This window comes from Thamnophis elegans, chromosome 1, assembly GCF_009769535.1.
Source record: "Thamnophis elegans isolate rThaEle1 chromosome 1, rThaEle1.pri, whole genome shotgun sequence".
Taxonomy (NCBI): Eukaryota; Metazoa; Chordata; class Lepidosauria; order Squamata; family Colubridae; genus Thamnophis; species Thamnophis elegans.
This window is the reverse complement of record NC_045541.1, coordinates 71989796-72015110: the sequence shown is the minus strand read 5'-3', so window position 1 is coordinate 72015110 and position 25315 is coordinate 71989796. Positions and strand designations below refer to the sequence as shown.

Here is a 25315-nt window from a genome sequence, read left to right as displayed (position 1 = left end):
TCAATTATTTCTAGAAAGGGCATTTCTGACAGAAGTTTTAAAAAACCCACAAATTTCTCACACAGCCACCACACTGTTCTTCTTCAATATCACTCCTGCACAAATTTTACTGTCCCGTTGCCCCACCTTCGTGACTGCCCAAAAATGGCAATTGTTCCTACTGTCGTTCAGGAGAGCTTGCTTTGCACCTAACGAGGAAATTGTAAGTTCCTCATGGTCAGCAAAGCGTCTTTCCTTCCTTCACTGTCCCTCCAGGGACAGCTATAAGGTCTCCCGTCAGCATTTACTGGTTGGATTTCATGGGGCTCAGCAGAGCCTCACTATTTTCCAGCCGTTCTCACCATGATGTCACTGTCCCAGGACATATTTTTTTTGAAAAAAGTTCAAATCAGACCAGACAACTTGGTTCAGTCTGGAATAAGTAAGGAGAAAGATTTGAAAGCAACTGTAGAAAGACATGTTTCAAAAATGAAAATAAATATATTGCTAGAATTATATTTTAATTCTCCATATTTTCAAAACTGTACTCTGGTGACTATCAGATTTGATAACAAATGAGTATTTTAAACTCTACTATTAGGGTAATATAATTTAAGATTTCCCAAATTCAATATATTTTACTAGAATACTAGTTATATACCAATACATACAAACCAATCAACATTAAAATATAAATCATGACAAATATAATATATGTTGTAGACATTTGCTTGATCTTCCTTCCTTCATGGTATGTCTGGACTAAACCTGTCTTTCTCTCTTCTCCCAGCTTCAGTCAATGTGCAATGTGAATCAATCTTTTTTCAATGACTGGGTAACGGGGCACCTGAATTTTCAAATTGAGCACCAGTGAGTACTGATTTAGGGCAATAAGATTTAAGCTATCAGTAAGAAACTGCTTCATAGTTTGAATAAGGCAAAAAGATAGTTAAGTATCACAAGTTCTTTGTCTTCCTTTCTGCCTATAGTCTTTTCCCTACGATGCCTCGGCACAACTTTTGGAAGGTGGCTCCTTTGGTGAAGTCCATGTGTGCTAAACATGGTATTGAATATCAGTCAAACTTCTCTTCACTGGCTTTGCTGACATTGTGTAGTAAGTATTGGACTATCAGGCCAGAAGAGGAGTTGGGGATCTAGGAAACATTCAAGATACAAAGGTTAGCCAAACAGATCAAATGAATCAAATCAAATAAAGGATCTGCATGGCTTTGCTCTCAAGAGTTGGGGAAAGGAGAACATGCAATTTATATAGACATACTTATATACATGTGAATATGTCAACTGAACAAAAGAGATCTGGTGTGCAAAGTATTACACTGCTAACGAGAAGAAAGATTTTGGATATAGATCATTTAAGAATAAAAATAAGCCTAATAGTAGAAAGAGAGAGATGCTAGTCATTAAGCATGTGTACTATCACATGCATCTTTTATAAAATTAGTAGTATTAAATAATTAGTTATCAGTTAACATCAACAGGCAATGGCAAACGATTCCATATTGCTTGCATGAAAATTACACACCAGATGGCCTCCTAAAGATAGGCAGACTCTGCCTTCTCCCTATCATCATGACTATGAAATTTGGGTGCTTAGATAAAGTACTACTTTATATAGAGTTTATATAAGTCCATATAAAGCAGTGGTGAAATTCAATTTTTTTACTACCAATTCTGTTGGCATGGCTTGGTGGGCATGGCAGGGGAAAGATATTTCAAAATCTCCATTCCCACCCTCTCTGGGGTCAGCCAGAGGTTGTATTTTCTGTTTCTCTGAACTATTCAAAATTTCCACTACCAGTCAAGACATGTCAAATACCTAAAAGGGTAAGTATCACTCACTGAGAGATTTTTTGTGCTATTCTTTCTGTCCTCAATTACTGCACTTGAATTCACTTCTCTGCTTGAATCAGAGTCAGGCTTTTTCTAAATAGGACTTAACTCTCATGGCAATGAAGAGAAACTTACTTTCTGTTATTTTCAGTTCCTTGAAGGTTGTGGGTGAAATCTGATTCAAAGCATATCATCTTGAACAGAAAACACAAAATCCTAAAATCTGCCTTCAACAAGGAAGAAGGGTGAAGAGACAAGATAGATCTGACCTTGAGAGGCTTCAGGAATAGAAAACCTAGAGTAATTTGTGAATGAAACAGAATGTGGGAGAGCCTTTTGGCCTCAGCTCAACTTTTGGCATGTTTCCTAATGAGTGTTAGCATTGCAAGCAACACCTCCCCTTTTCCTGCTTCTTGGATGTATCATAAAGAAAGTAAGTTTCTTAATACTTTCATTGAATTGCTTTGTTTCTCTGCTTTTTACTTTTGACCTCTGTTTGCAATGGTTGTGAAAATAAACTTAATAGCTATTGCAGTGGATTCTGGATTATGATATGATATTAAATTGCATCAGCAGATACAAAAAGCAGCTAAGAAATCAATCCATATTTCTTCTATTTTGTTTTCAACATTTGGAGATTCCATATTATTTACTTGATGTTTCTCTCACCCAGGGCTTCCAATACTGGGAGAAAACTACTAATTCTTCCACATTCATTAATAATAAGAAATGAAAAGGTATCTTGCACCACCAAACAAATAATATCCCCAAGATGACCATGCATGTTTAGATGTCTGTCCTTTACTTCATTCTAGGGGCTTCTTCTTGGACTGGGAGGGTGCAGAGGTGGTATTCAGCAGGTTCTGACCAGTTCTGGAGAACCGGTAGCAGAAATGTTGAGTAGTTCGGAGAACAGGTAAATACCACCTCTGACTTGCCCCGACCCCATCTATTCCCTGCCTCCCAGTCTCAGCTTCCCTCCAGGGAAGGTTACTGCAAAATCCCCATTTCCTCCCCATCAGCTGGGACTCAGGAGGCAGATATAGATGGGGGCGTGGCCAGTCAGAGGTATTTACCAGTTCTCCAAAGTACTCAACATGTTGTACCCTAACTACTGTTTCACTCAATGATCAAGATTCAGTCCCAATTTTGTTTGTAAGGTGAGGACTGCCTAAAATAAATAAATTTTCAAGGAATATATCTTTAAGTGTGCAAATGACACACTTGCCACGCTTGAGAGGTCAGAATTATAGTCACTTGGAACTATTTCAAAATCCTCCAGTTTCCATTTCAGTTTCTATTTCAGAATCTTTCAATTCATTGAAATCTCCCCATTTTGAAAGTATCCTTTTTTAAAAAAAATCACCATTCTGGGAAAGCTTCATGGAAGGGGAAAGTAAAGTTGAGAATGAGAGAGAAGTAGGAAACTTTGGTGGAATAACAACCTCAGTAGCTTAAAAAAAGAAAAAGTTGTACAAATTCAGTTCACTTTTCATAGGTATATTTGACTGTGATATCATTCAACGTTACTATTTACTTCTCACGTCTCAAATTACTGCAAACTTTCATGAAAAAGCAAGATTTCTCAGATTTGGAGCTGCTCAAAAGAAAAACTAAATGCTTCTATTTCTCCCTGAAATCAGTGGAAGTTTAAAACATTGCATCTCACTTTGTTAATGTACATTCTCATTGTACATGTTTTGCAGAGCTAGGAATAGACTATCACTTTTTTTGCAAAAACAATCAAAATTAGCAAAAAGTCAACAAATCAGCATATTGATTTTTTTTCATTTGTAATAGAAGTTAAGCATGTATATTTCTGATAAACGCATGTGTCTACACCTATAGTTCTTTCTCCAATAATTTGCAATAAATTGCATTGTATTGCTTTTTATTTTCTTTAAAAAGTTATACCAGTAAATAAACTTAAATGAGTTATAAGTTATCTATTATTTGTACATAATTAAGTATATATGTGGCCCAAAATCAATAGATTTAATCTGGATTATTACTGTTGCAATTGCTAATTGCCTCTTTCCATGGCTGTGCTAATTGCCTACATTTGAATAGGTGGAAGACTATACTGACATGAAACTTATTGCTCCCATAGGTGATCCTTCTTTAACCCTATTGCCTCTTTTGCTTCATGTTCCAGACATGTTTCAGTACTATTAAGCAGATCAGAACTAATGCTACAATAGACTATTTTTATTGGAACATAATAACAGACTCTTACAAGTTAGAATGTGCTTCTCCCTCTCTCTTTATTGTCATGTGAATCAGGGAAGGCTTGTCCGAGATAATTTTGTAAGTTTGCTGCTTGTTCAAGCCTCACCTCTCTGACCTTGGCAGCAGCTCTTCCTCCTGCCCTTCAAGGCCATTCCTGTCCCCTTCCCATCACAGCGGCCACAAAGCCTCCTTCCAATGTACTGCTGACAAAGCCTGGAATTTTTAAACATATATTTTGATGCTGCCCTCAGTTGTGTTGAAACAAAGGGGAAAACACTACTTTAACTCTGGTATGTGACTTGTAGCTGCTTCATTCTTCTTGGGCTGCAGAACAAGCAGACATAGCAGAAGGAAGATAATGCCAGAGCAAGTTTGTGCTGTAGCTAAGTGCAAATCAGGAAAAGTCCTGAGACAACACAAAATGGGGGATCCTGTTATATGTTTCTATCTGCTTGCTGAGATGACCGAAAAAAATATTTGGCCTACAGAAATTTATTAAGAGACAAATCTTCCCTCAGAAGGAGCGTTAGTCACTTTCCTGGGAAACAATATGGGCATATTTCTTGATTGGGTAGGGATTTTAAAGAAGATAACAAAACAGAAATTAAATCCTAACAAATTATCAAAGAAGAGATAAGAAAACCCATGTGGAATTATTGGAAAGATGATGCCTCTAAGCAGAAAAATGGAAATATTTTCTCTTCAGCAGGGATATGGCTCACAGGAAACATCCAGAGAAACCAGACAACTTCCATGTGGAAATAAGTAATTATGAGAAATAAAACAGTAATAATTAGAAAACACACTTTGAGAAAACTCACTTTTTGATATTTTTTAAAGAGGTGTCTGGGACAAACTTGGTTATTTTATTAGGGGTTTTCTATAAGAGCTGATTATTAACCTATTAGAAAAGCTTTCCTGATAAACCTCACTTGTTTCCAGACTTCCCTCTTTTCTGCTCCTTTTCCTTTATAAACATCCCATTTGTTACCTTTCAGTGAAAGACAGGTAGGAAAATGGGAGTAAGATACTCAGTAACCATTGCCTGTAATGTCTCTTATTCAGGGAGGTATTTATTTAATTATACTTCAAATGTTTAAGGTCTCCCAATGCAGAGAGAATGACTATTCCCAGGGATAGTGGTACTGTGGAAGTCCTGATGTCAGATTTTCATTCACAAGACAGAGCAGTGAATTCTCTCAATTCTTTACCAGTACGAAACTATTGTTGGCTTATTGCCTATGAATCACCCATCTGCTGGTGCCAAAAAGCAGATTTATAGAGAAGGAAGCTTTGAGAAGATTCATTGTGCATCGAGATTTAGAAACATTGATGATTGATTATATGCAATCAAATTGTTTTGATTTCTAGGGAACATATAGATTTTCTCCATGATTCCTAAAAAGACTTTCAGGTCTTCCAGGGATGCATTTATTGCTAATGAAATTGAGTCCATCCAACTTGATGTTGGTTATCCTCTTCTCTTTCCTTCCTTTTCCAGATTGCTAGGTCTTTGCATAATGTGTCCAAAATATGATAATTTGAGCCTGATCATTTGTGTCTCTAGTGAGAACTCAAGGTTGGCTGGGTTAATGAGCCATTGGTTTTGATTTAACAGATACTTCATTCATTGTTTTATCTTTCCCTCTAACTTGCTGCTGAAACCGTGTATAAAATTTTAGGTTGACCTACTGAAAAACATTAAATATGTAAAATTCTGTCACCAGGCTGTTTTAATTGTATTTGGACTACAGAAATTTTCCTGGATCCTTCACATTTTCTCTTAAAGCTTAGAAAAACATTTCTTTCATGTCCCATTAGCTGCGATTCAGCTTTGATCTACAATTTTCAATCAGTTATGAAATTTTTTTTTCTAGGTTTCCAAAGTAAACCTTGGAGCCTATTGCAATGCGATCACTCCATTAGAATAATACAGAAGAACTGCAAGGCCCTAAAGTATACATAATCCCTGAAATAAAGATTTGATCTGAGTTTAGGTATTGAGCAACTGCAAATAAAGGATGTCTGTATAGCCAGTAGAAATCCTCAGTCTGTGATATTCCAGGGATGGAGAGAAGGCAGAGATGAATCAATAGTGACTCGTTGAATCCCAGCTCAGTTTGTTCTCCAAAATAAACAATTACTGGCACAGCTGATCTCCGTCCTATCACTATCAGCTGGGGAGGGCAACTTTTCAAACACAAAATGCAATACAAAATACACCGGTCGGCAGCCTGCTTCTCCTTCGGACTCGAAAAGCCGAACATCTTAGGCTCGCCCGAGTTGCTTTTTCGGGTTTCTCAGTCTGCGTTTGTCCCACGAGAGCAGCGTCGTTGAAACTTTATCGGCCAATCGAAGCGAGGAGGGAGGAAACTCCCTTGCTCTGACTCGCCCAGTCCGCCCTCCCGATGGTGCTGAAAAGGACAGTGTCAAGTTCCCCGAAGCCTCAATCGGGGGGAGATGGCTCTTCCCAGCAAGGAGAACTGGGATCAGGCGGAGGAGGGAGGCTGATCCCGCGGCCCGATCAGTCCGGTCCTTCGCGGTGGTTTACATGGGAAGAGATAGGGCTGCGCACTGGCAAGGAAGGCCCGTCACGGGAGCGCTGGCTGGTGATTGACAGGAAAGTCTATGACATCAGCCGGTTCCACAGGAGGCACCCGGGGGCTCTCGGGACTATCAGCTCGTACGCAGGGCAGGATGCCACGGTAAGGCGCGGGGCAGCTGACGAGTCGAGGACTCGGGTGGCCAGTTTCTTTCGTTTCCGTAAGGTGTCACAGGGAATTACCATAGTTTACGCAATTCTAATATTTGTAGCTATGGGCATGGCATTTAAATATCTTCTCCAAGGCTTCTGTGATAGCTCTACTAAGTGCTAGTCAGATTATTGATTGCTTGTTCCTTTACCGGTCAGGGTTGATTCTATTTGTCATTTTCAGTCTCTTCACTGCCAATGTCATTGTAGGTGATTATAATTAGTTTAGTCTTCTTTATATATTTAATTTTAATCTCATTTTCAACTCTGCTCCTTGACCTTTATCATTAAACTTGCAGATTTTCTGTATCTTCACCTTCAGGGTAGGGCTATCAGCATAATACAGGCTATTGATGTTTCTTCCCCCAATGTCTAAACCAGTTGCCCTTAATATATATTCAGCATTATACATTGAATATAAGGTCAAGTACACCAGCCTTGTACCCATTTTGCTCATCTGGAGCCAGGCTGTTTTTGCCATGTTCTGCCTGTATTGTGGCTTCCTGACTTGTATTGTAAGTTTCTCATGAGGACAATGAGATTCTGGGCTTCCCATTTTTCTGAACACTTTTCAAAAGTCTTTCGATAGTATATGAAGCACATTTGACTTTCTTTTTGTTAGTATTTGGCTTTCTCGATTATTTACAAAGCATTCCACTTATTCTGCTCTTTGCTCAGTTTGTGGAGCTACACTTTAAGAAAGGTCCAAAACAGTTGGAACAGGAGCCACAAAGAGAGAGTGAGGTGGTTGTTGAAGGAATTGTTAAACTGAACTGTTGAGCCTAGAGAAGAAAAGTCTTAAGTGGACTGAGTAACCCGGGTCAATGTGGAGGACACAAGTGTTGTGTGAGAATGGAACCACTGATTGAGGGAAAGATGTGGGTTTCCTTTCTGGATGTCTTCAGGCAGAGATGAGGCAGCCTTCCATTAAGGAGGAATCACACATAAGAAGACAGGTTTGACATGATGGCCTACATGGTCCCTTTTAAAATCCATTATGTATGAGTCTATGATTTTCCCAACTCTGAAGGACTGAGTCAAATCTTACAATCCCATTGTTAATTTAAATAGAAGTGGGAGAAATAAGCAGGAATCCTATACACAAATGGTGCAGTGAATCAGCACAGAGGTTCTTCTTTCTTCTTTACATTCACAAGGATATAATTATTCCTGATATACGCTATGCCAGTGAGGCCTAACCTTTTGGCATCATGTGCCAAAAACACTCATGAGCATGGGCGACAGCATGCCCACACCCATAATTCAATGCATGCACGACCCCCCTGCATGTGCCCCCACTCCTGTGTATGCATATATGTGTGATCCCCCCCATGCTCCACGCCCCCCCCCCCATGTATGTGCCCCACCCTTCCTACACCCTATTTTTGCTCCCATTATATTTTTGGGCCTCACGCAGTGCCCGCATACTTGTTTCGGCTTCCAGATTGGTGCAGGAGGCCTTCCATGCCCCAAAATCGGGTCAGGGGACCACATGCATCCCTCCTGCGCCCTGTTTTGGGCTTGGAAGGCCTCCTGCACCAATCTGGAAGCCAAAAACGGGCACGAGGGCACGTGTGAGGCCCCAAAATGCTATGCCAGCACCCACCCCATGCATACCACCCACCCCCTGTGATCCACACATGTGTCCCCTGCATGCACGCAGAGACCTGAAGACCAGCTGGGCAGCAGGAGGTGCACTCGCATGCACGGCGGAGCTGGGCTGGGGCGACGGCTGGTGTTCTGGCAGAGAGAGCTCTGCGTGCCCCCTGTGGTGTGTGTGCCCATAGGTTGCCATCAGGGCACTCTGATTTTAGAAGAAAAGAAAAAAAAAAGAAACAATTTAAACTAATGATTTATAGGTTACCTTTTTTTAGAATTGTTGATAAAACATTGCACAAGTTTTGTTTTTACAGTTTTACCAAAAACAAAAGTGAGCTCTGAACAAGAAAACCCTTCCAACTATATTTAAGTGTAATTATTAATTCATAACCCACTATTGGGCAATTAAATAATCAAAGTGTAAGTTTTTAATTAATCCTACACAACTTTAACAAGGAGCAGTAGTTCAGTCATGCAGTACTATCCTCTCTGTCTTCCTTTTTGCAAAGAGAGAAACTGGATCTATATCACATGATTATTTGAAGATACATATACTTACACATACTTATAACCGAGCCGAGGTGGCGCAGTGGGTTAGAGTGCAGTACTGCAGGCCACTTCAGCTGACTGTTATCTGCAGTTCAGCGGTTCAAATCTCACCGGCTCAGGGTTGACTCAGCCTTCCATCCATCCGAGGTGGGTACAATGAGGACCCAGATTGTTGGGGGTGATATGCTGACTCTGTTAAACCGCTTAGAGAGGGCCTGAAAGCCCTATGAAGCGGTATATAAGTTCTAACTGCTATTGCTATTTTTTGTCAGTTGGGAAAACCAGTATCTGGCCTCTATAATACTGACTGCAAGTAGGAGCTCACAAACAACCCCCCCTCTCTCCCAAACACACACAACACAACACACAACATCAACATCAACCTGGATGTAGAAAATAAAAAGATAAGATATAAGTTATGTTTCCATGGGGTTGCAATGTGTCAGACATGAGTTTTGCAACTAATCACAAAACTTGTCATGGAGCCAGTTTGGTGTAGTGATTAAGGCATCAGGCTAGATATTGGCAGGTTGTGCATTCAAGTGCTGCCTTGTGCATGAACAGAAGTAAAAATAATAATTTTATCATCATTTAAAAAATAAGACTGCCCTCAGTCACTATAATCCACTTTCAAAGCACATTAGCCTATTTTTTCCTGTTACCTTTTACTTACTTTTTAATTTTTTAAAAAATTTTTTGATAAATATTTCAGAACCACTAGCAAAATCAAAGACAAATTAAACTCAGAAAAATAAAAACAGAAAGAATTTTAAAAAATGGAAGTGTCTAAAAGTGAATCATGGCAACTGGACCAAACTTTGTTAATCTAAGATATTCCGTTGCTCATCCCAAGCAACTTCATCAATCAGAGTAAAAATTACCAGTCGTTAAGCAGAGTCAGAGAGTGGTTGGAATGTATCAACTATTGCCGCACCAATTTCAGGTGTTTCTCCCTGAAATGAGTTGCACTCTATATGTCAACTAAGGTTTAATTATCCAGGCCAAATGCGACTAAAGGTTTGAATTATGGAACTGGAACAAACTTTGTTTATCTGCCATGTTAATCTGAGATTAGAGAGTCAAGATTCAAATGAAATGGGTGTGGCAACAGTTGGTGCATTCCAATGATTCTCTGTGTAACTCATTTTTACTCTGACTGATGAAGATGCTTGGTTTTAGCAATGAATCACCTCAGATAACAAGTTTTGTTCTAGTTCCATGTTCCAGCTCCACCTTTAAACACCTTTAGCCTGGATGATGAGGTCTCATGACATACATTAAAAAATGGAAAGAAAAAATAGAAAAACTAAAGGGAAAGAAGTGGAGGAAATAAAAGAACTATATTTAAAGAACATGACTACCAATCTTCAATATGCCAAGTAAAAAGAAATTTGATAACTTATTACCTGCTATAAAATTACAAACATATGTCTATCTTCTCCAAAACCCATCCTTCTATATGCACAACAATCGATGATCAACTTTTCAGTCCCTGGTGTCAGCAAAAGGTCCATAAAGAATTACCAGCGTTTTATAAAAAGCATATTTTATTTTAATCTTGATCAAATAGGACAACTTTTTATTCCTTTCTTTTACTTTGAACAGATGTTATCTTTCTTGTTGTATCACAGAGACTTCTTCAACTCTTTAGCAGACCTCTTTTTTAGGTCCACTGGAAAGTCATTATCAAATCATTATTTTGATTTGTTTTTGTATTTCCCCTTTATTTTATTTTTTAAAGCCTTAAGCAGATTCTTCCATTTGTTTACTTAGTCTACATATTGTATTTTGAAAATTTTACATTCCTTAGGTTTATACTTACTATTAATATCTTTAAAAGAATATATATTTTCTCAACTTTTAAAATTAATAAAAGTTAATGCAGAACTAAGCAAATTGTGCATGTTCCACCTATAAATAAATTAAATGAGAGCAGAAAAGCAGGAATTCTCTTTGCAGCATAAAGCAGTAAAACTAGAAAGTATTAAACAATTAAATTATAAGGTTTATAATTTTTCTGTCTTTATACTTTCTGCAAAACACTGCAGTTTCTTTGTCATCTGTTGCTCTAGACTTTACTTGAAGCCAAAATCATTTTCTCAATAATTATAGTTTAGAATTAATCATAACCCTTCAGAGCTAATTTCTGAAATTGTGCAAGTGTTTCAATATCTTTGGTGAAGCACCTCTTGGGAATTATGTCTGTCATGCTTTGAATTGGAGAGAAGAAAGATAAGAATCAAATAGAACCACTCAGCCTAAACATGTTTCTTCCAGGTTGACTTTAAATTGGTTCTTTATTACAATATTTTTTCCTTTTTTCTTTTTTTTCTTTATGTTTTGGCTTTAGGATCCTTTTACAGCCTTTCACCTTGACAAGACCCTAGTAAGGAAGCACATGGCATCACTTTTGATTGGGGAATTGGCACCTGATCAGCCCAGCTTTGAACCAGTAAAAATGTAAGTTTGGAGACAGAAATTGAAGTAGTGACTTTATTGTGTTATACTGCAAACCCTTAATTATCATTGGGTTGATTCAAAGATCGCTTTTGTCATTAAAACTGATCTGCTATTAAGGTCAACAGAAGAGATTTTATAAGGTGCTCCTCAATCTTTCTGCATTGTCCTTGTACTTCACCCCAATCTCTTGGCATTATAAAATCAGTAAAAGTCCATTTCCTTCAGCAGACTTTTAATTATGAAGTGATCTTAATATCTGCCATTTCATTCCCTTCCACTTTCCGCCTCATTGCCTTGAAGCCGCACTTGATTCTTCCCAAATATATCTGGAGGATGTCTTCACTATCACTCACACTTGGCCTCCTCTCATCTCCCTGTCTGCTTCCATAAGCAAGCAAGACTCTAATCCACAGTGAGAATAACATGGAGATATCCTTGTTTGCTTCTTTAGCTTCCACAGATTCAATGGAGTCCAAATAACCCCTCCCCCAATGATGATGCTTCTGTTGTCTCAAAAGACATATCCAGCTAGTGTCCAATGTAGAGTGAATGTATTCAGTTTTACCCTTTTCATCCTCCAGATGTAGAGCAACCCCATTTTATGTCCCATCAGATGATTTTTCATCTGATTCTGCCAAACAAGATCCAAGGTATTTTAAAGTATAGTTGGCTATCAGATTGGGCAAGTAAACTCAGTTCTTTCAGGCTGCCTTCCTCAGCCTCCGCCTAATTAATCCCAGCCTGCCTTTTTAAGATTAACAAGCAGGTGATTGCAATGCAGCCTCAGAGAGTCCGGAGGAAAATGGTTTATCTGGATCATTTTCAGTCAGGTTTCAGACGTGGGCAGAGCCCTGAAACAGCATTGATCATGCTTGGGAATGTCCTGTGACGGGACTTCTGGCCAATAGGCTTCTAATGATGTACCCTGCTGAAAGTTATTGAGTGGGCAGCTGTATAAAGTGATTAAGTAGGTAAATAGAGCCTCATTGAGCTCCATAGATATTTAATCAGAAATAATAATTAATATTAAATCATAATATTAATTGCATATTTTATAATGGTAATAAAATACTACATTTAAGTAAATATTAATGAAATTGAAATATAGTACAAATATATTCTATAAATGAATGTAATGTGCCAATAGTTACAATAAATATACAAATAAAAATAGTACTGAATAATACAACAGTCAGTGGTTGTTTATACTAGTAATTCTCCAACCATAGATTAGTATGTGCATTGGAGGAATATACAGGGCGGGGCATAACCTTTTCCTAGGGGGTCACAGCAACACTTGTAATAACAACACAAATAATTCATACACCATTCGAAAGGCCATCAAAACTGAGTTTATTGACACGATTTAATAGTCAGTATGACCACCATTAGCCCTTCGAACAGCATTCAAACGAGGTGGATAAGAACACAAAAATCTTCAAACAGTTCCGTTCGATTTTCCAGATTTTTCAACACAGTTTCCAAATTCATTCTCAAAGTTTCAACCGAATATCGATTTTGACCTTGCTCCTGAATCATCAGAGCTTCCACTTCATCCTTAATTATGGCCCCAATGTCTCTGCCGGATTGAGATCTGGCGAATTGAGATCTGGCTCCAGCATCGCGAGCCTCTCGAAAGGCAATGCATTTATTCTGTCAATGATCCTTTGTTCTTCCGAATCGAATTTTCCAGCCATTCTTAAAGCAAATTAACATTAATAGCTCATTCAATTCAGTTTTTATGGGCTTTAAAATGAGGTGTCGCGGAAGTTGTAAACTGCTGTCGATCTTGCTGTGACCCCCTAGGAAAGGTTATGCCCCGCCCTGTATAAATTGGTGCTGCCTTGTGGACACTCAATAAAGCTGCTACACTACCAAACTATACCAAGCTATACCATGAAATCATATATATATCCTTCTCTCGCTTCTTCCCCCTCTTTCTGTTTCCACATTAGTGCTTTTTTGCCAAGATTATTAAATACAGACAGACATTGATTTCTAGTTCCCCAAACATGAGCTCTAAGTTGTCTAGCAGTCACTAAGTAGAAAAATAGTTTATTTATGCAACCATTTTTCATTGTTTTCCTCCGCATTTAATGTTTTTGGAAGAATATTAAAAGTTTGGAAGGAAAAGCATATTTGGAGGGCCATTCCACCACGAGTTCTTGATGTTAACTGTGATGCCACTGGCTAGCTATGCTGTATCTATAAAGTCAAAACTCCTGCAAATTTTCTGAAATTCTTCCCATAGAAATTATTAATAGAAGATTTTCGGGAACTGCTGTCCACTGTTGAAAGATGGGACTCTTCGAGCGAAACCAATCTTCTTTTTCCTGATACTTCTGCATATTTTACTAATGGATTTTGCTGGCTGGTTTGTTTTGTGGTATTTTGGATATCTAAAATATCCTTTTCTTATTGCCACTGTGTTGCTGACCTTTGCTCAGGTAATATTCTTGCCTTTATTTTTTAGGTAAAATGGCATTTTCTGCTAGTTTGGCTTCCTACAGCAGACTGTCTTTCAACCAAATTAAAATAATTCTTTATAAAGAAAATAACACATATTCAATTGTCATGCGCCTTCAGAAGACTGCATTTAATTATTTGGAGGAATAAGGGTTGAAGGAGACTAAGCAATTCCGCTAGATAAAAAGCCACTTCTGTTTTGCCCAAAAGATGATTATGTAGAAAAGAAGAGGCAGCCAGTTATTTTAGAAGAACTGCACGGTCCTTTTAAATTCTATGTTCTATGATGCCATGTCATCTCATATCTCAACCCTCCCATTCTGAAGGACAGTAAGTAATGAAACAAGAATAGAGCATTAACAAGCAACCATGTCTCCTCACTGCCTAACACAAAATATCAGATACGTTTGGGGAAGATATTTGTGGTTATATTGTAGAATTGGTTTCTTGTGCCTATCCTGTTTGGAATGCTTCTCTGGGTCGCTGCCCCTTTGATTGAATAAAAAAAAAATCCTAGAATGAATGAATCTTTATTTTATCTATCCCAGCAGTTCTTGCATAGCTATTACCATTGGATATAAGTTGTAGGAGTGACACAAAAGGTAGTCCTTCTGTGGCTAATCACCTTTTTTTCTTTTAGTCTCAAGCAGGCTTTCTACAAACATGATTTAGGACATCTTTCAGTCTTCAGTAATCCAAAATGGAACCACCTTTGGCATGAATTTGTAATGTGCTATTTAAAGGTAAGTTAGGTCAATTATTCTTAGAATGTTCCACGGAATTGAAGGGAAAGAATATGGAATATTGCAAATATACATGAAAAAGTTTCATGAGTAAATATCAAATGTGTTGTGTTATTTATAACAGAGGTGTCACATGGGATTCTCATTTTTACATTCCCACTCAAAGAACACAGAGAGTTCTCTTATGTTAAATCATACCATTTGTTTGTCTGTCATTATTAAATGCAGACCAAGAGTGGAATTTCACTTATAAGAACAAAATGAATGCGCAAATTAACCAAAAGCCAATCCCAATTTAAGATCCGAAGGTGGCAAAACCTGATTCATATAGGAGATCTGAGATCAAGATCATGTTAGATAAATTCAAGAAAGTTGTGTTTTTGACTCGAATGGGAAAGCATCAAATGCCTATAACTCTTTCATTTGGGGTATAGAATAAAATGAAAATAACATAGCAGATACCTTTGAGGGTATCAACACCAGGCATGAAATCCTCTTACCTCTGCTACTGGTTTTAGAATGGGAATATGTGCTTTCGCGTGTCATGTCTGCATATGTGCAAAACCTTCTGTTCATGCGCAGAGTTTCTGTGATGACCATCTAGGCAGGTGGGCGGAACCTCCTTCCCCCAAACTGGGGCAAACTGCAGAATGCCACCTCTGATCAACACTGCAAAGTTTGGATGAATACGTAGATTGAAAGAGTTCTATAGAATTCTGATATAAATTTGAAATATTCCTCTTCTACTGTTTTAAGGCAGCAATAATAAGAATGAAAAAGAGTAGCACAGTCTATTAGTTGTCCAACCAAGAGCCTATAGAGCAGTCATACTGAAGTAAAACAGAAAACATTCAAATCAAATTGAACTAGAAAAAGCAGGTGTGTGCTATTGTGACTACTTTTTTTAAGACTGAAGAATGTTTCTATATGAGAAAGAGAAGCAGAGTTGGGGGAGGCAGAGTCAAGAGAGGAATCATCGTGAAGTTATGTTCCCATAAGCAGTCCAACTCCAGCTATCCTTGAATTCCATTAAGTCTTGTCCAGTGTCAATTTAGTGTGGATCACGGGGTCCAATATGGCATGGAAAAAACCAGTGTTTAAAAGTAGACATTCCTATTCAGTAAGTTTATAACTAATGTAATTGTTTTCAGAGGTACCAGAGTTTTGTATATTTAGATCCTAATACTGTCCATCCAACCAAAGTGCTGTATATGTATATTCCAAGGTTGCCTATATGGAAAGTTACTCTAATTATAGCTTTCAGTATTTAATACTGACTATAGTTAAGCATGATAGTTCAGATTCTAAAAACCGAATCCTGCCTCATTAATTAGAAATTGGATTTCCTGTAAAGATATTCTCAGAATCAAAAACCCAATAGAAAGGTGTAAAGAATGAATTTATTTTCTGAAAATATTTTCCAGATGTTTAAACTGGAATTTTTCTCAGAATATAAATTTATGGTAATAATATAATTTGAGAGAATTCACCTATTCCCCAAAGTTTTAATGATCTCCATCTATTGATATCTGAAGAAACACCCCAACAATTTTATTTATATTACATGTTTGTATCCTTTGGTGTATATACACCTAATACCTACATACATATGGTATGTCAAATATTTAATGGATCAGTGCAATATGGAATTGATATTTAGTGCATGGGTAAACCCAATTTTTACCTATGGTGCAATTCCGATTTTGGACAACAGAATATTCTGTTATTTTGCATCAATACTAAAGCAACAGTACTGAGGTTTTCGCAATAAACAGAAGAACGTGGGCATTTGTATTCAACTGAGTTATGTAGTACTCCATAGATATTTCTCTGTTGTCTAATAACACAAACCAAAATGATTAAATATCAATAATTACATTGACTATTAAATATTGATGAAGTATTAATTAATGCAGACATTCAAACGCAAGGGTGATAAACTGGACATCCATGTTTAGTTTCCCTAAATTATGGAAAAGTGGGAGAAAATGTCATTAATTTTTTTACTTTAGTAGCAGATTATAATATTCTTAATCTATTTTATGAATTCCAAGGATTTTCAAATCTATTTATACTAGGTGATAACCCGGTGTTTACTGGGTATTTATTTACAACCCAATACCCCTTACCAGAGGGAGCCCCCTTATGGAATACTGTGAAACTGTTACCATGGCAACTGCACTGTGCTGTACAGCAGATGCCATTTTAAGGCACAACAGGCTATATCTTCACAGAACTTGAATCCAAAATGCACACTACCATTGTCAAAAGTACTGTGATTTGACACTATAGATATAATTCATTCCTTTTCATTTCAGCAGCCCAGGCATTCCAGAGTGATGCTGAAATACACACACACACACACACACACACACACACACTGAGGGGGTGTTGGGGTGTCTTACCTCCACAGACTTTCCAGACAGAAAGTCATCTGTGTATTAAGTTGGTTGAAATTTCTAAAGGCATTCCAGAGTTATGCTGGAACACACACACAGCCATAAAAATGATAGATAGATAGATAGATAGATAGATAGATAGATAGATAGATAGATAGATAGATAGATAGACAGACAGACAGACAGACAGACAGACAGACAGACAGACAGACAGATAAATAGAATATGAATGGTTTGTGTATTTTATCAAAAAAGTTTCAGCGTCTAATAATGAGATTACAAGTGATCTTTATTTAAGTCTATTATCTACAGTAAATCCTATATCATCTGTTCCATGCCTAGTTTTTTTTACCCTGCTTGAACATTCTTAATAACAAATGGTATTATTTTCCTATAATCTATTTCCTAACACTGCTATTAAAATCTTTGTACCAACATTATCAGTGAATTAGATGAGCATGTCAGGTGTTATTTTCACCTGCTTTTGTCTGATTAAATGCTAGTGATAAAGCCCAATTAGTGATAAGTCTGATTAAATGCCAGTGATAAAATTTCCTGATCAATAAGCCTGATTAAATGCCAGTGACAAAGGAAGGAAAATACTGGACCCAAAGCTAATAGGGACTGTACTACAGGTGAGTCTAAGAAAAGTAAGAATAAAATGGTATGGAAGCAAGAAAAGCAAGACTCATTAAAAGAGAGATAGTGCAGAATAGATGTAGGCCTCTATTTTGTTTTCTGTTTCCCCACACAGGTGAATCTCTCTAAATGCACAAATAGCAGAGTAGCACCTCATGCAGTGCTTTGACAGGCAGGATTTTGAAAGGTGATAAAATCATTTGCTACCTATTCAAGTTAATATTAGGGAACTCATTACACTACTCAAAATCCCCCCCCCCCAGTTTTGTCCACATATGCAATGAATGCTTGAGATCTTCAAAGCTAGAAAGTGCACTTAATCTTCAAACTGTTTTGAACCTCTCCAAGATAATTCAGAGTCATCTGATTCAACATCTCAAAATATTTGAAAATCTGATTCAAAGATTCAATGGAATCTCCTCTGTATTACCTCTTCAAAGCAGAGCACTAAATAGTCAAGCAATCTTTTAAAAGAGCCTGAATGCTTTCTTTCACTCTTCCTCTACAGGGGGTTTCAGCTAATTGGTGGTCTTTGCACCAATTCCCAGCATCATGCTAAACCAAACTGTTTCGAGAAGGACCCAGATGTTTTCAGTTCATCCCTATTTTTTGTCATTAGGGGAAACTCTTTCTTGGAGGTAAGAAGCAACTGCTTAGATGACAACAGATTTTACTGAACCCTGGCCATTCTCCTTTTTATTGTTAATTCACCCCTACCGAAACCAGTCATTAACCAGGACATTAATTTTGGCCATTATAGGATGGTGTGGCTGAAGAGCTAATATTGGGACAATGGAAACACTTTGAACCATCAGATCCACATCCATCAGTAATGCTTTCCTTTGGGGCCTTCTACTAATGGGAAGATTAGTAAAAGTTTATCTAGTGTTTCTGCTACCACAAAGGGACAACTTCCTTTCCTGACTAAGAAATCTAAGTTAAGACTGTTTTTTTCTGTATTTCTATTGCAGGACTTAATTTAAAAGCTATCTCGCTCTGCCATGTGTTTCTGCACCTGGAAATTTTGAAAATAAAGACTGCAATCTATTTCTAACTGCAACAATTACAGTTATTATTGTGACAGCTATGTACCTCTCACTTTTTTTTTGCTTTTTCCTGCCTGAGAATTATTTCACAGAGCAGATGAAAGGATGTTATAGACGTGGAGCCTTAAGTTATAATTATCTTTTGAAAGTTATTTGCTTTTTTCATGCCGTTCTTTTACAGTTGGGTTTGCAGAAAAAGAAATAAATGCCTTATAACTATCAGCACAAATATTTTTTCTTCAGTGAGTATCTTTTCTCCCCCTACCTCCTGTTAAACTCCAAATGAACCTTTTCTTCTGTTATGCATTCTACTTAATCCCCAGCACAGTTTAGATTAATAACAACTCTTATTAAGATAAATGATAATGATAAGATAAAGAGGAAGAGGGAAGAAGAAGCGCAGTGGTAGCCACTACATAACATTGCAGAGAATGAGGAGGAATTCTTTCCTTTCTCAGACCACACAAATCAAATTACAGTGGAAGAGAAATGTGCCATGGAAGAGAGACAGGAACATAATGGAGATATAGTCCAACCTCTTCACCAGCAGTTGCTTTTTTTTTTTGAAACTGCTTTATTCATAAGATCATAAATGGTGCCTGCTGGATGTAACTCCTGGCCCATCAAGTTCAGCAGTCCATTCTTACAATCACCAACCAAGGAAATTTACTGGTCTTCCTTCAGGTGGCCTTCAGAAGCTACTAGCCATTGAATCATGAGCTCCATCCTTTCTTGAAGCCAGTCAAGCTGGTGGGCACCACAACTAACTGCTTACGCAAGTCGGAGGGAAACTCTGTCATAAGTATTTTTTAAACTGTCTTCAATTAAATTGAGTGGTGAGTCTGAGTCTCCAGACCACAAAGCATTGGACTCTGAACAAGTTTTTTTTTTAAAAAAACATATCTTCCTATAAGAGTTACAAAGATATTTTATTTTGAAAGAAACCCAAGATTTAAAAACAAAACTTGTAATTATAGGTGTAAATGTATTTTCTGTTGCCTCTACTTCATATTTTATTCTATTGCTAGTTCTGTATTCTTACATTAATTATAATTATTATGAGTACAATTATTCTATTCTATTCCAATATTGTATTCTGTGGTAATATTATATAATATTTTGTTCTTACAAACACTGTTCTCCCTTATTCCTGTCTCTGGAATATCTTCTCCTTTTCTTCTCTGCTATTGGTCAGCAAGCAAGTATTTGCAACTTTCCTGTTGTGCCTCTATGCTTCTTTTCCTCTGGACTATTAACCCCTCCCCTCTTTTGAAGGAAAATGCCTTTTATTCAGGTGATTCCAATAGAAGAGAATATTTGTAGTTGAGGTGGAACTGTGGGGTCCTTGGTGCTCCTTGAGGCCAGTAGTTTTCTTGCAGATTTTCATTACCCAATTAGGTAACATCATCGGTGCTAGAAGGTGGGGGTGTGCTCTCTTTATATATACTAGTAGCTTGCCCTGTCTCTAGTTTGAGGTTTTATATTGTTGTAAGTCACCCAGAGTTGTATTTTACAAGATGGGCAGTTTTACATGATGTCTTTTATGAATGAATATATAAACACTTGAAAGCTGGTCTCACTGGATTTACCAGGGCTTTTCCTCTAAACAAATCTGAATAGATTAAGATAGTATTGTCCACTTATCAAAGGAATAACAGAGCTTCCTTTAGCTCATTCAGGTGTATTTTAGTCAAGTGGTTCTAATAGAGCCAGCACAAATAGTATGAGTGGCACAACTCAGGCAGTCTCTGCCACATACAAGTTTTGGAGTTGATTTATTTTTGATGATGAGATTCTCAAGTACAATTATAATTGTTAAATAAAATGGTAAATACAGAACATTTGAGGAGTGCTGTTGATGCTTCTTTTATGTTTAGAAAGGACTTAATGGTATATGCATCTTGTTTCCTTCTACAGCATTGCCTCTCATTGATCTATTTTCAATTTTACACATTTACTTATATTCCAACGCAAGCTCTGGAGGGTGAGTACACAGATAATCCACGCAAATATTAAATAATACAATACTGAGACACCCCTCCCCCATGGTATTTCTAGGTTTAGAATTTTATTTCCTTGAAGCGAATTGAAAAGACTAAACCATTTTAAGTCTTATAAAAATTTGCATGGGGATATTGTTAATGGGAAAGTCAATGCCACCCAATTCCAAAGTGCTTCCAGATGAATTATTCTGGCTATCAAAAGGCCTTTTATGAAGAAGGCATTCAATTTTTGCCTGGGAAAACAAATGTAGAAGGCAGGATGGGGAAACCTTGGAGGCAACTGGACAATAACATTGATTGAACTAAATGGAAAAGAATTACAATCCAGTTTTCTCAAGTAGAGATTATGAAGGATTTGATCAAAAATGATATATGGTGGCTTGAATACAACTATAAAGTTATGGTTCATTTTTTAAAAAAAATTAGAGGGATTGGAAATGGGTTTGGACTTATTCTTTTCTAATATAGAAGATGGGAGACAAGACTTTTCCAGCCTTGTTTAAAATGGGAATTTGCCATGTACTATTGTCAAGTGCTCTAATTAAAAATGGCTGAAATTTTGTGGGAAATCAAAGCAAATAAAATCTCTACATTCTCACCTGATATCACAAAACATGTCAGTTATTGAAAATAATGCTTTTTATGAGCTCAAACAGGTAGGTCCACATGCACAGCAACACTGGTTTACAACACACCTGGTCTCTTGTATTGATAATCACTAATAAAATGATTGTCTTCCTGATTAATTAAAAAACCCTAATAACAACATGCAAAGAAACTTCTCTCCATCTCTTTCACTTCTGGAATGATGTGACTCAAATATTGTACTTTAAAAAAACACAAGCATAATCAGTCTTTCTAGTGATTTTTTCTATAGCTCTTTTCATCAGTTAATCTGTCAATCCATTAAAAAAGAACCCAGGGATAGAACTGGTTCTGGCAAAATGGGCCATAAACAGAGCAGAGTTTCCAGAAGATATACATGTTGATCTCAGTAAGATTCCATGTAGGGTGTCTACTTGGAGCAAGGAAAGATGCTATTCTAATCTCCATTCCTTTCTTCTCTTCTCTTCTACAGGAAATAGCATGGACTCTGGCATATTTTATCCGATTCTTTATTGCCTTCAACCCCATATTTGGATTCAAGGGTGTTTTGGGTACCTCCTTCTTTTGAAGTTACTGTTCATTTTCATATGTGCTATTTTTCTTTGTGTTCACTATTGCTTCACAGACCCTGACTATTCTCTAGATTATCCTTTCCCTAACTTCCATATGTGTGGGCTTCAACTTTATCATTGCCATTATAATAGCTATCTGGGATATAGCCAAGCCACTCCATTTGGGATCAGTCTCCATTTGGGATCAGTTTCCATGGTATTGGTCAACCTTCCAAATTTGTCCACTACCGCAGAAAGATTGGGGGGTCCTGATCTTTGGTTTGAATCTGACTCATTGTTACTGGAGGAGTGTTAGAAATGTATTGATTTCAATAGAAAGGCATCATTAGGTCTAGTAAATGACTTGCATTCTAAGCCTAACAAACAAACGAATAAATTTGTCACACTATTCTACTTAAAGGCTTAAAAGATTGTTTGTGTAGATATAGTTTTACTTTGCCTAATTTGCCTGACTTTGCTCATTTCTGTCTCTCAGTGTTCTTGAGAGTATTATATTTACATGGATATCACAGACGAATCATCTTCCTATGCCCATCGATTATGATAAAAACATGGATTGGTTCTCTACACAGGTAAGAGATATCTGAGAGATAAAATTGATAGCTGTGTATGATTAAACTTTAGCTTCTCTGCGTAATTTTATTATATGAAAAATTCACAGATCTATAATAATCCAATTACCATAGGATCAATGATCATTTCACATGTGAAAACTGAATTCCTTTTTGGATGTTATTTTACCTATTATTTCTTTTACCGTGCTTTTCCATGATAGAAAAGTTTGAAGTGTGTTTAGAAATGCTATGCCTTTTCTTATAGATTATGATTGCCCTTGCTTTTTTTTGGACTTTATAAAATGGAAATGAGATTCCATTCCTTTGGCCTCATTTTAAGATAATAGCACTAACTGAAAGAGAAACTGGCCAGTGCAGGAATCAGTTCTCTCTTGTCCATTGCCAGCATCTGGTTTTCATCCAGATCAGGATATTCTTTTTAGAATAGGAGGCCTGTGAGTTCAAATCATATCAGACAACTTGGTTCAGTCTGAAATAAGTAAGGGGAAAGATTTGAAAGTAACTGTAGAAAAGAAATGTTTCACAAAATGAAAAATAAATATATTACTAGAAATATTTTAATTCTCAATTTTTCAAAACTTTACACTGGTGACTATCAGATTTGATAACAAATGAGTATTTAAACTCTACTATTAGGGTAATATAATTTAAGATTTCCAAAATTCATATATTTGTCTAGAAATACTAGTTATATACAATACATACAAACCAACCAACATGAATATAAATATAAATCATGGACAAATATAAATATATATTGTGGACATTTGCTTGATCTTCCTTCATTCACGGTATGTCTGGACTAAAACCTGTCTTTCTCTCTTCTCCCAGCTTCAGTCAACGTGCAATGTGAATCAATCTTTTTTCAATGACTGGGTAACGGGGCACCTGAATTTTCAAATTGAGCACCAGTGAGTACTGATTTAGGGCAATGAGATTTTAAGCTATCAGTAAGAAACTGCTTCATAGTTTGAATAAGGCAAAAAGATAGTTAAGTATCACAAGTTCTTTGTCTTCCTTTCTGCCTATAGTCTTTTCCCTACGATGCCTCGGCACAACTTTTGGAAGGTGGCTCCTTTGGTGAAATCCATGTGTGCTAAACATGGTATTGAATATCAGTCAAAACCTCTCTTCACTGGCTTTGCTGACATTGTGTAGTAAGTATCAGACTATTAGGCCAGAAGGGAGTTGGGGATATAGGAAACATTCAAGATATAAAGGTTAGCCAAACAGATCAAATGAATCAAATCAAATAAGGATCTGCATGGTTTTGCTCTCAAGAGTGGGGGAAAGGAGAACATGCAATTATATAGACATACTTACATACATGTGAATATGTCAACTGAACAAAAGAGATCTGGTGTGCAAAGTATTAAACTGCTAACGAGAAGAAGATTTTGGATGTAGATCCTTTAAGAATAAAAATAAGCCAATAGTAGAAAGAGAGAGATGCTAGTCATTAAGCATGTGTTCTATCACATGCATCTTTTATAAAATTAGTTAGTATTAAATAATTAGTTATCAGTTAACATCAAACAGGCAATGGCAAACGATTTCCATATTGCTTGCATGAAAATTGCAACACAGATGGCCTCCTAAAGATAGGCAGACTCTGCCTTCTCCCTATCATCATGACTATGAAATTTGGGTGCTTAGATAAAGTACTACTTTATATAGAGTTTATGTAAGTCCACATAAAGCAGTGGTGAAATGCATTTTTTTACTACCAGTTCTGTGGGCATGGCTTGGTGGGCATGGCAGGGGAAAGATATTTCAAAATCTCCGTTCCTACCCACTCTGGGGTCAGTCAGAGGTTGTATTTTCTCGTTCTCCGAATTACTCAAAATTTCCAAAATAGGACTTAACTCTCATGGCAATGAAGAGAAACTTACTTTCTGTTATTTTCAGTTCCTTGAAGGTTGCGGGTGAAATCTGGTTCAAAGCATATCATCTTGAACAGAAAACACAAACTCCTAAAATCTGCCTTCAACAAGGGAAGAAGGGTGAAGAGACAAGATAGATCTGAGATGGATCTTGAGAGGCTCCAGGCATAGAAAACCTAGAGTAATTTGTGAATGAAACAGAATGCTGGAGAGCCTTTTGGCCTCAGCTCAACTTTTGGCATGTTTCCTAATGAATATAAGCATTGCAAGCAAACCTACCCCCCCCTTTCCTGCTTCTGGGTCTTGGATGTATTATAATAAAGTTTCTTAATACTTTTCATTGAATTGCTTTGTTTCTGCTTTTTACATTTGACCTCTGTTTGGCAATGGTTGTGAAAATAACTTAATTGCTATTGCAGTGGATTCTGGATTATGATATGAGATTAAATTGCATCAGCAGATACAAAAAGCAGCTAAGAAATCAATCCATATTTCTTCATTTTGTTTTCAACATTTGGAGATTCCATATATTTACTTGATGTTTCTCTCACCAGGGCTTCCAATACTGGGAGAAATCTACTAATTCTTCCACATTCATTAATAATAAGAGAAATGAAAAGGTATCTTGCACCACCAAACAAATAACATCACCAAGATGACCATGCATGTTTATATGTCTCTCCTTTTCTTCATTCTAGGGCTTCTTCTTTGACTGGGAGGGTGACAGAGCAGTTCTGGAAACCGGTAGCAGAAATTTTGAGTAGTTTGGAGAACTGGTAAATACCACCTCTGACTGGCCCGACCCCATCTATTCTCTGCCTCCAAGTCCCAGCTTCCCCACTCCAGGGGAAGGTTACTGCAAAATCCCCATTTCCTCCCCATCAGCTGGGACTCGGGAGGGGATAATAGGGGGGGGGCCAGTCAGAGGTATTTACCAGTTCTCCAAAGTACTCAAAATTTCTGC

At 37.2% G+C, this 25315-nt stretch overlaps 1 protein-coding gene and 1 long non-coding RNA gene across 2 annotated transcripts in view; both read left to right on the top strand.

Moving 5' to 3' along the window:
• Window positions 1–24602, top strand: part of LOC116510617 (acyl-CoA (8-3)-desaturase-like) — a 105731-nt gene extending 81129 nt beyond the window's left edge. The window contains exons 9-12 of the mRNA XM_032220255.1: window positions 22369–22465; window positions 23300–23379; window positions 23500–23625; window positions 24377–24602. Coding sequence (XP_032076146.1) covers window positions 22369–22465; window positions 23300–23379; window positions 23500–23625; window positions 24377–24488 — 415 coding nt within the window. The 3' untranslated portion in view covers window positions 24489–24602. The remainder of the gene's footprint in view (window positions 1–22368; window positions 22466–23299; window positions 23380–23499; window positions 23626–24376) is intronic.
• Window positions 6628–11406, top strand: LOC116510638. The gene is made up of 2 exons (XR_004255661.1): window positions 6628–6764; window positions 11310–11406. It is a non-coding gene; the product is annotated as an uncharacterized LOC116510638 (long non-coding RNA).
• Window positions 24603–25315: the final 713 nt, after the last annotated feature.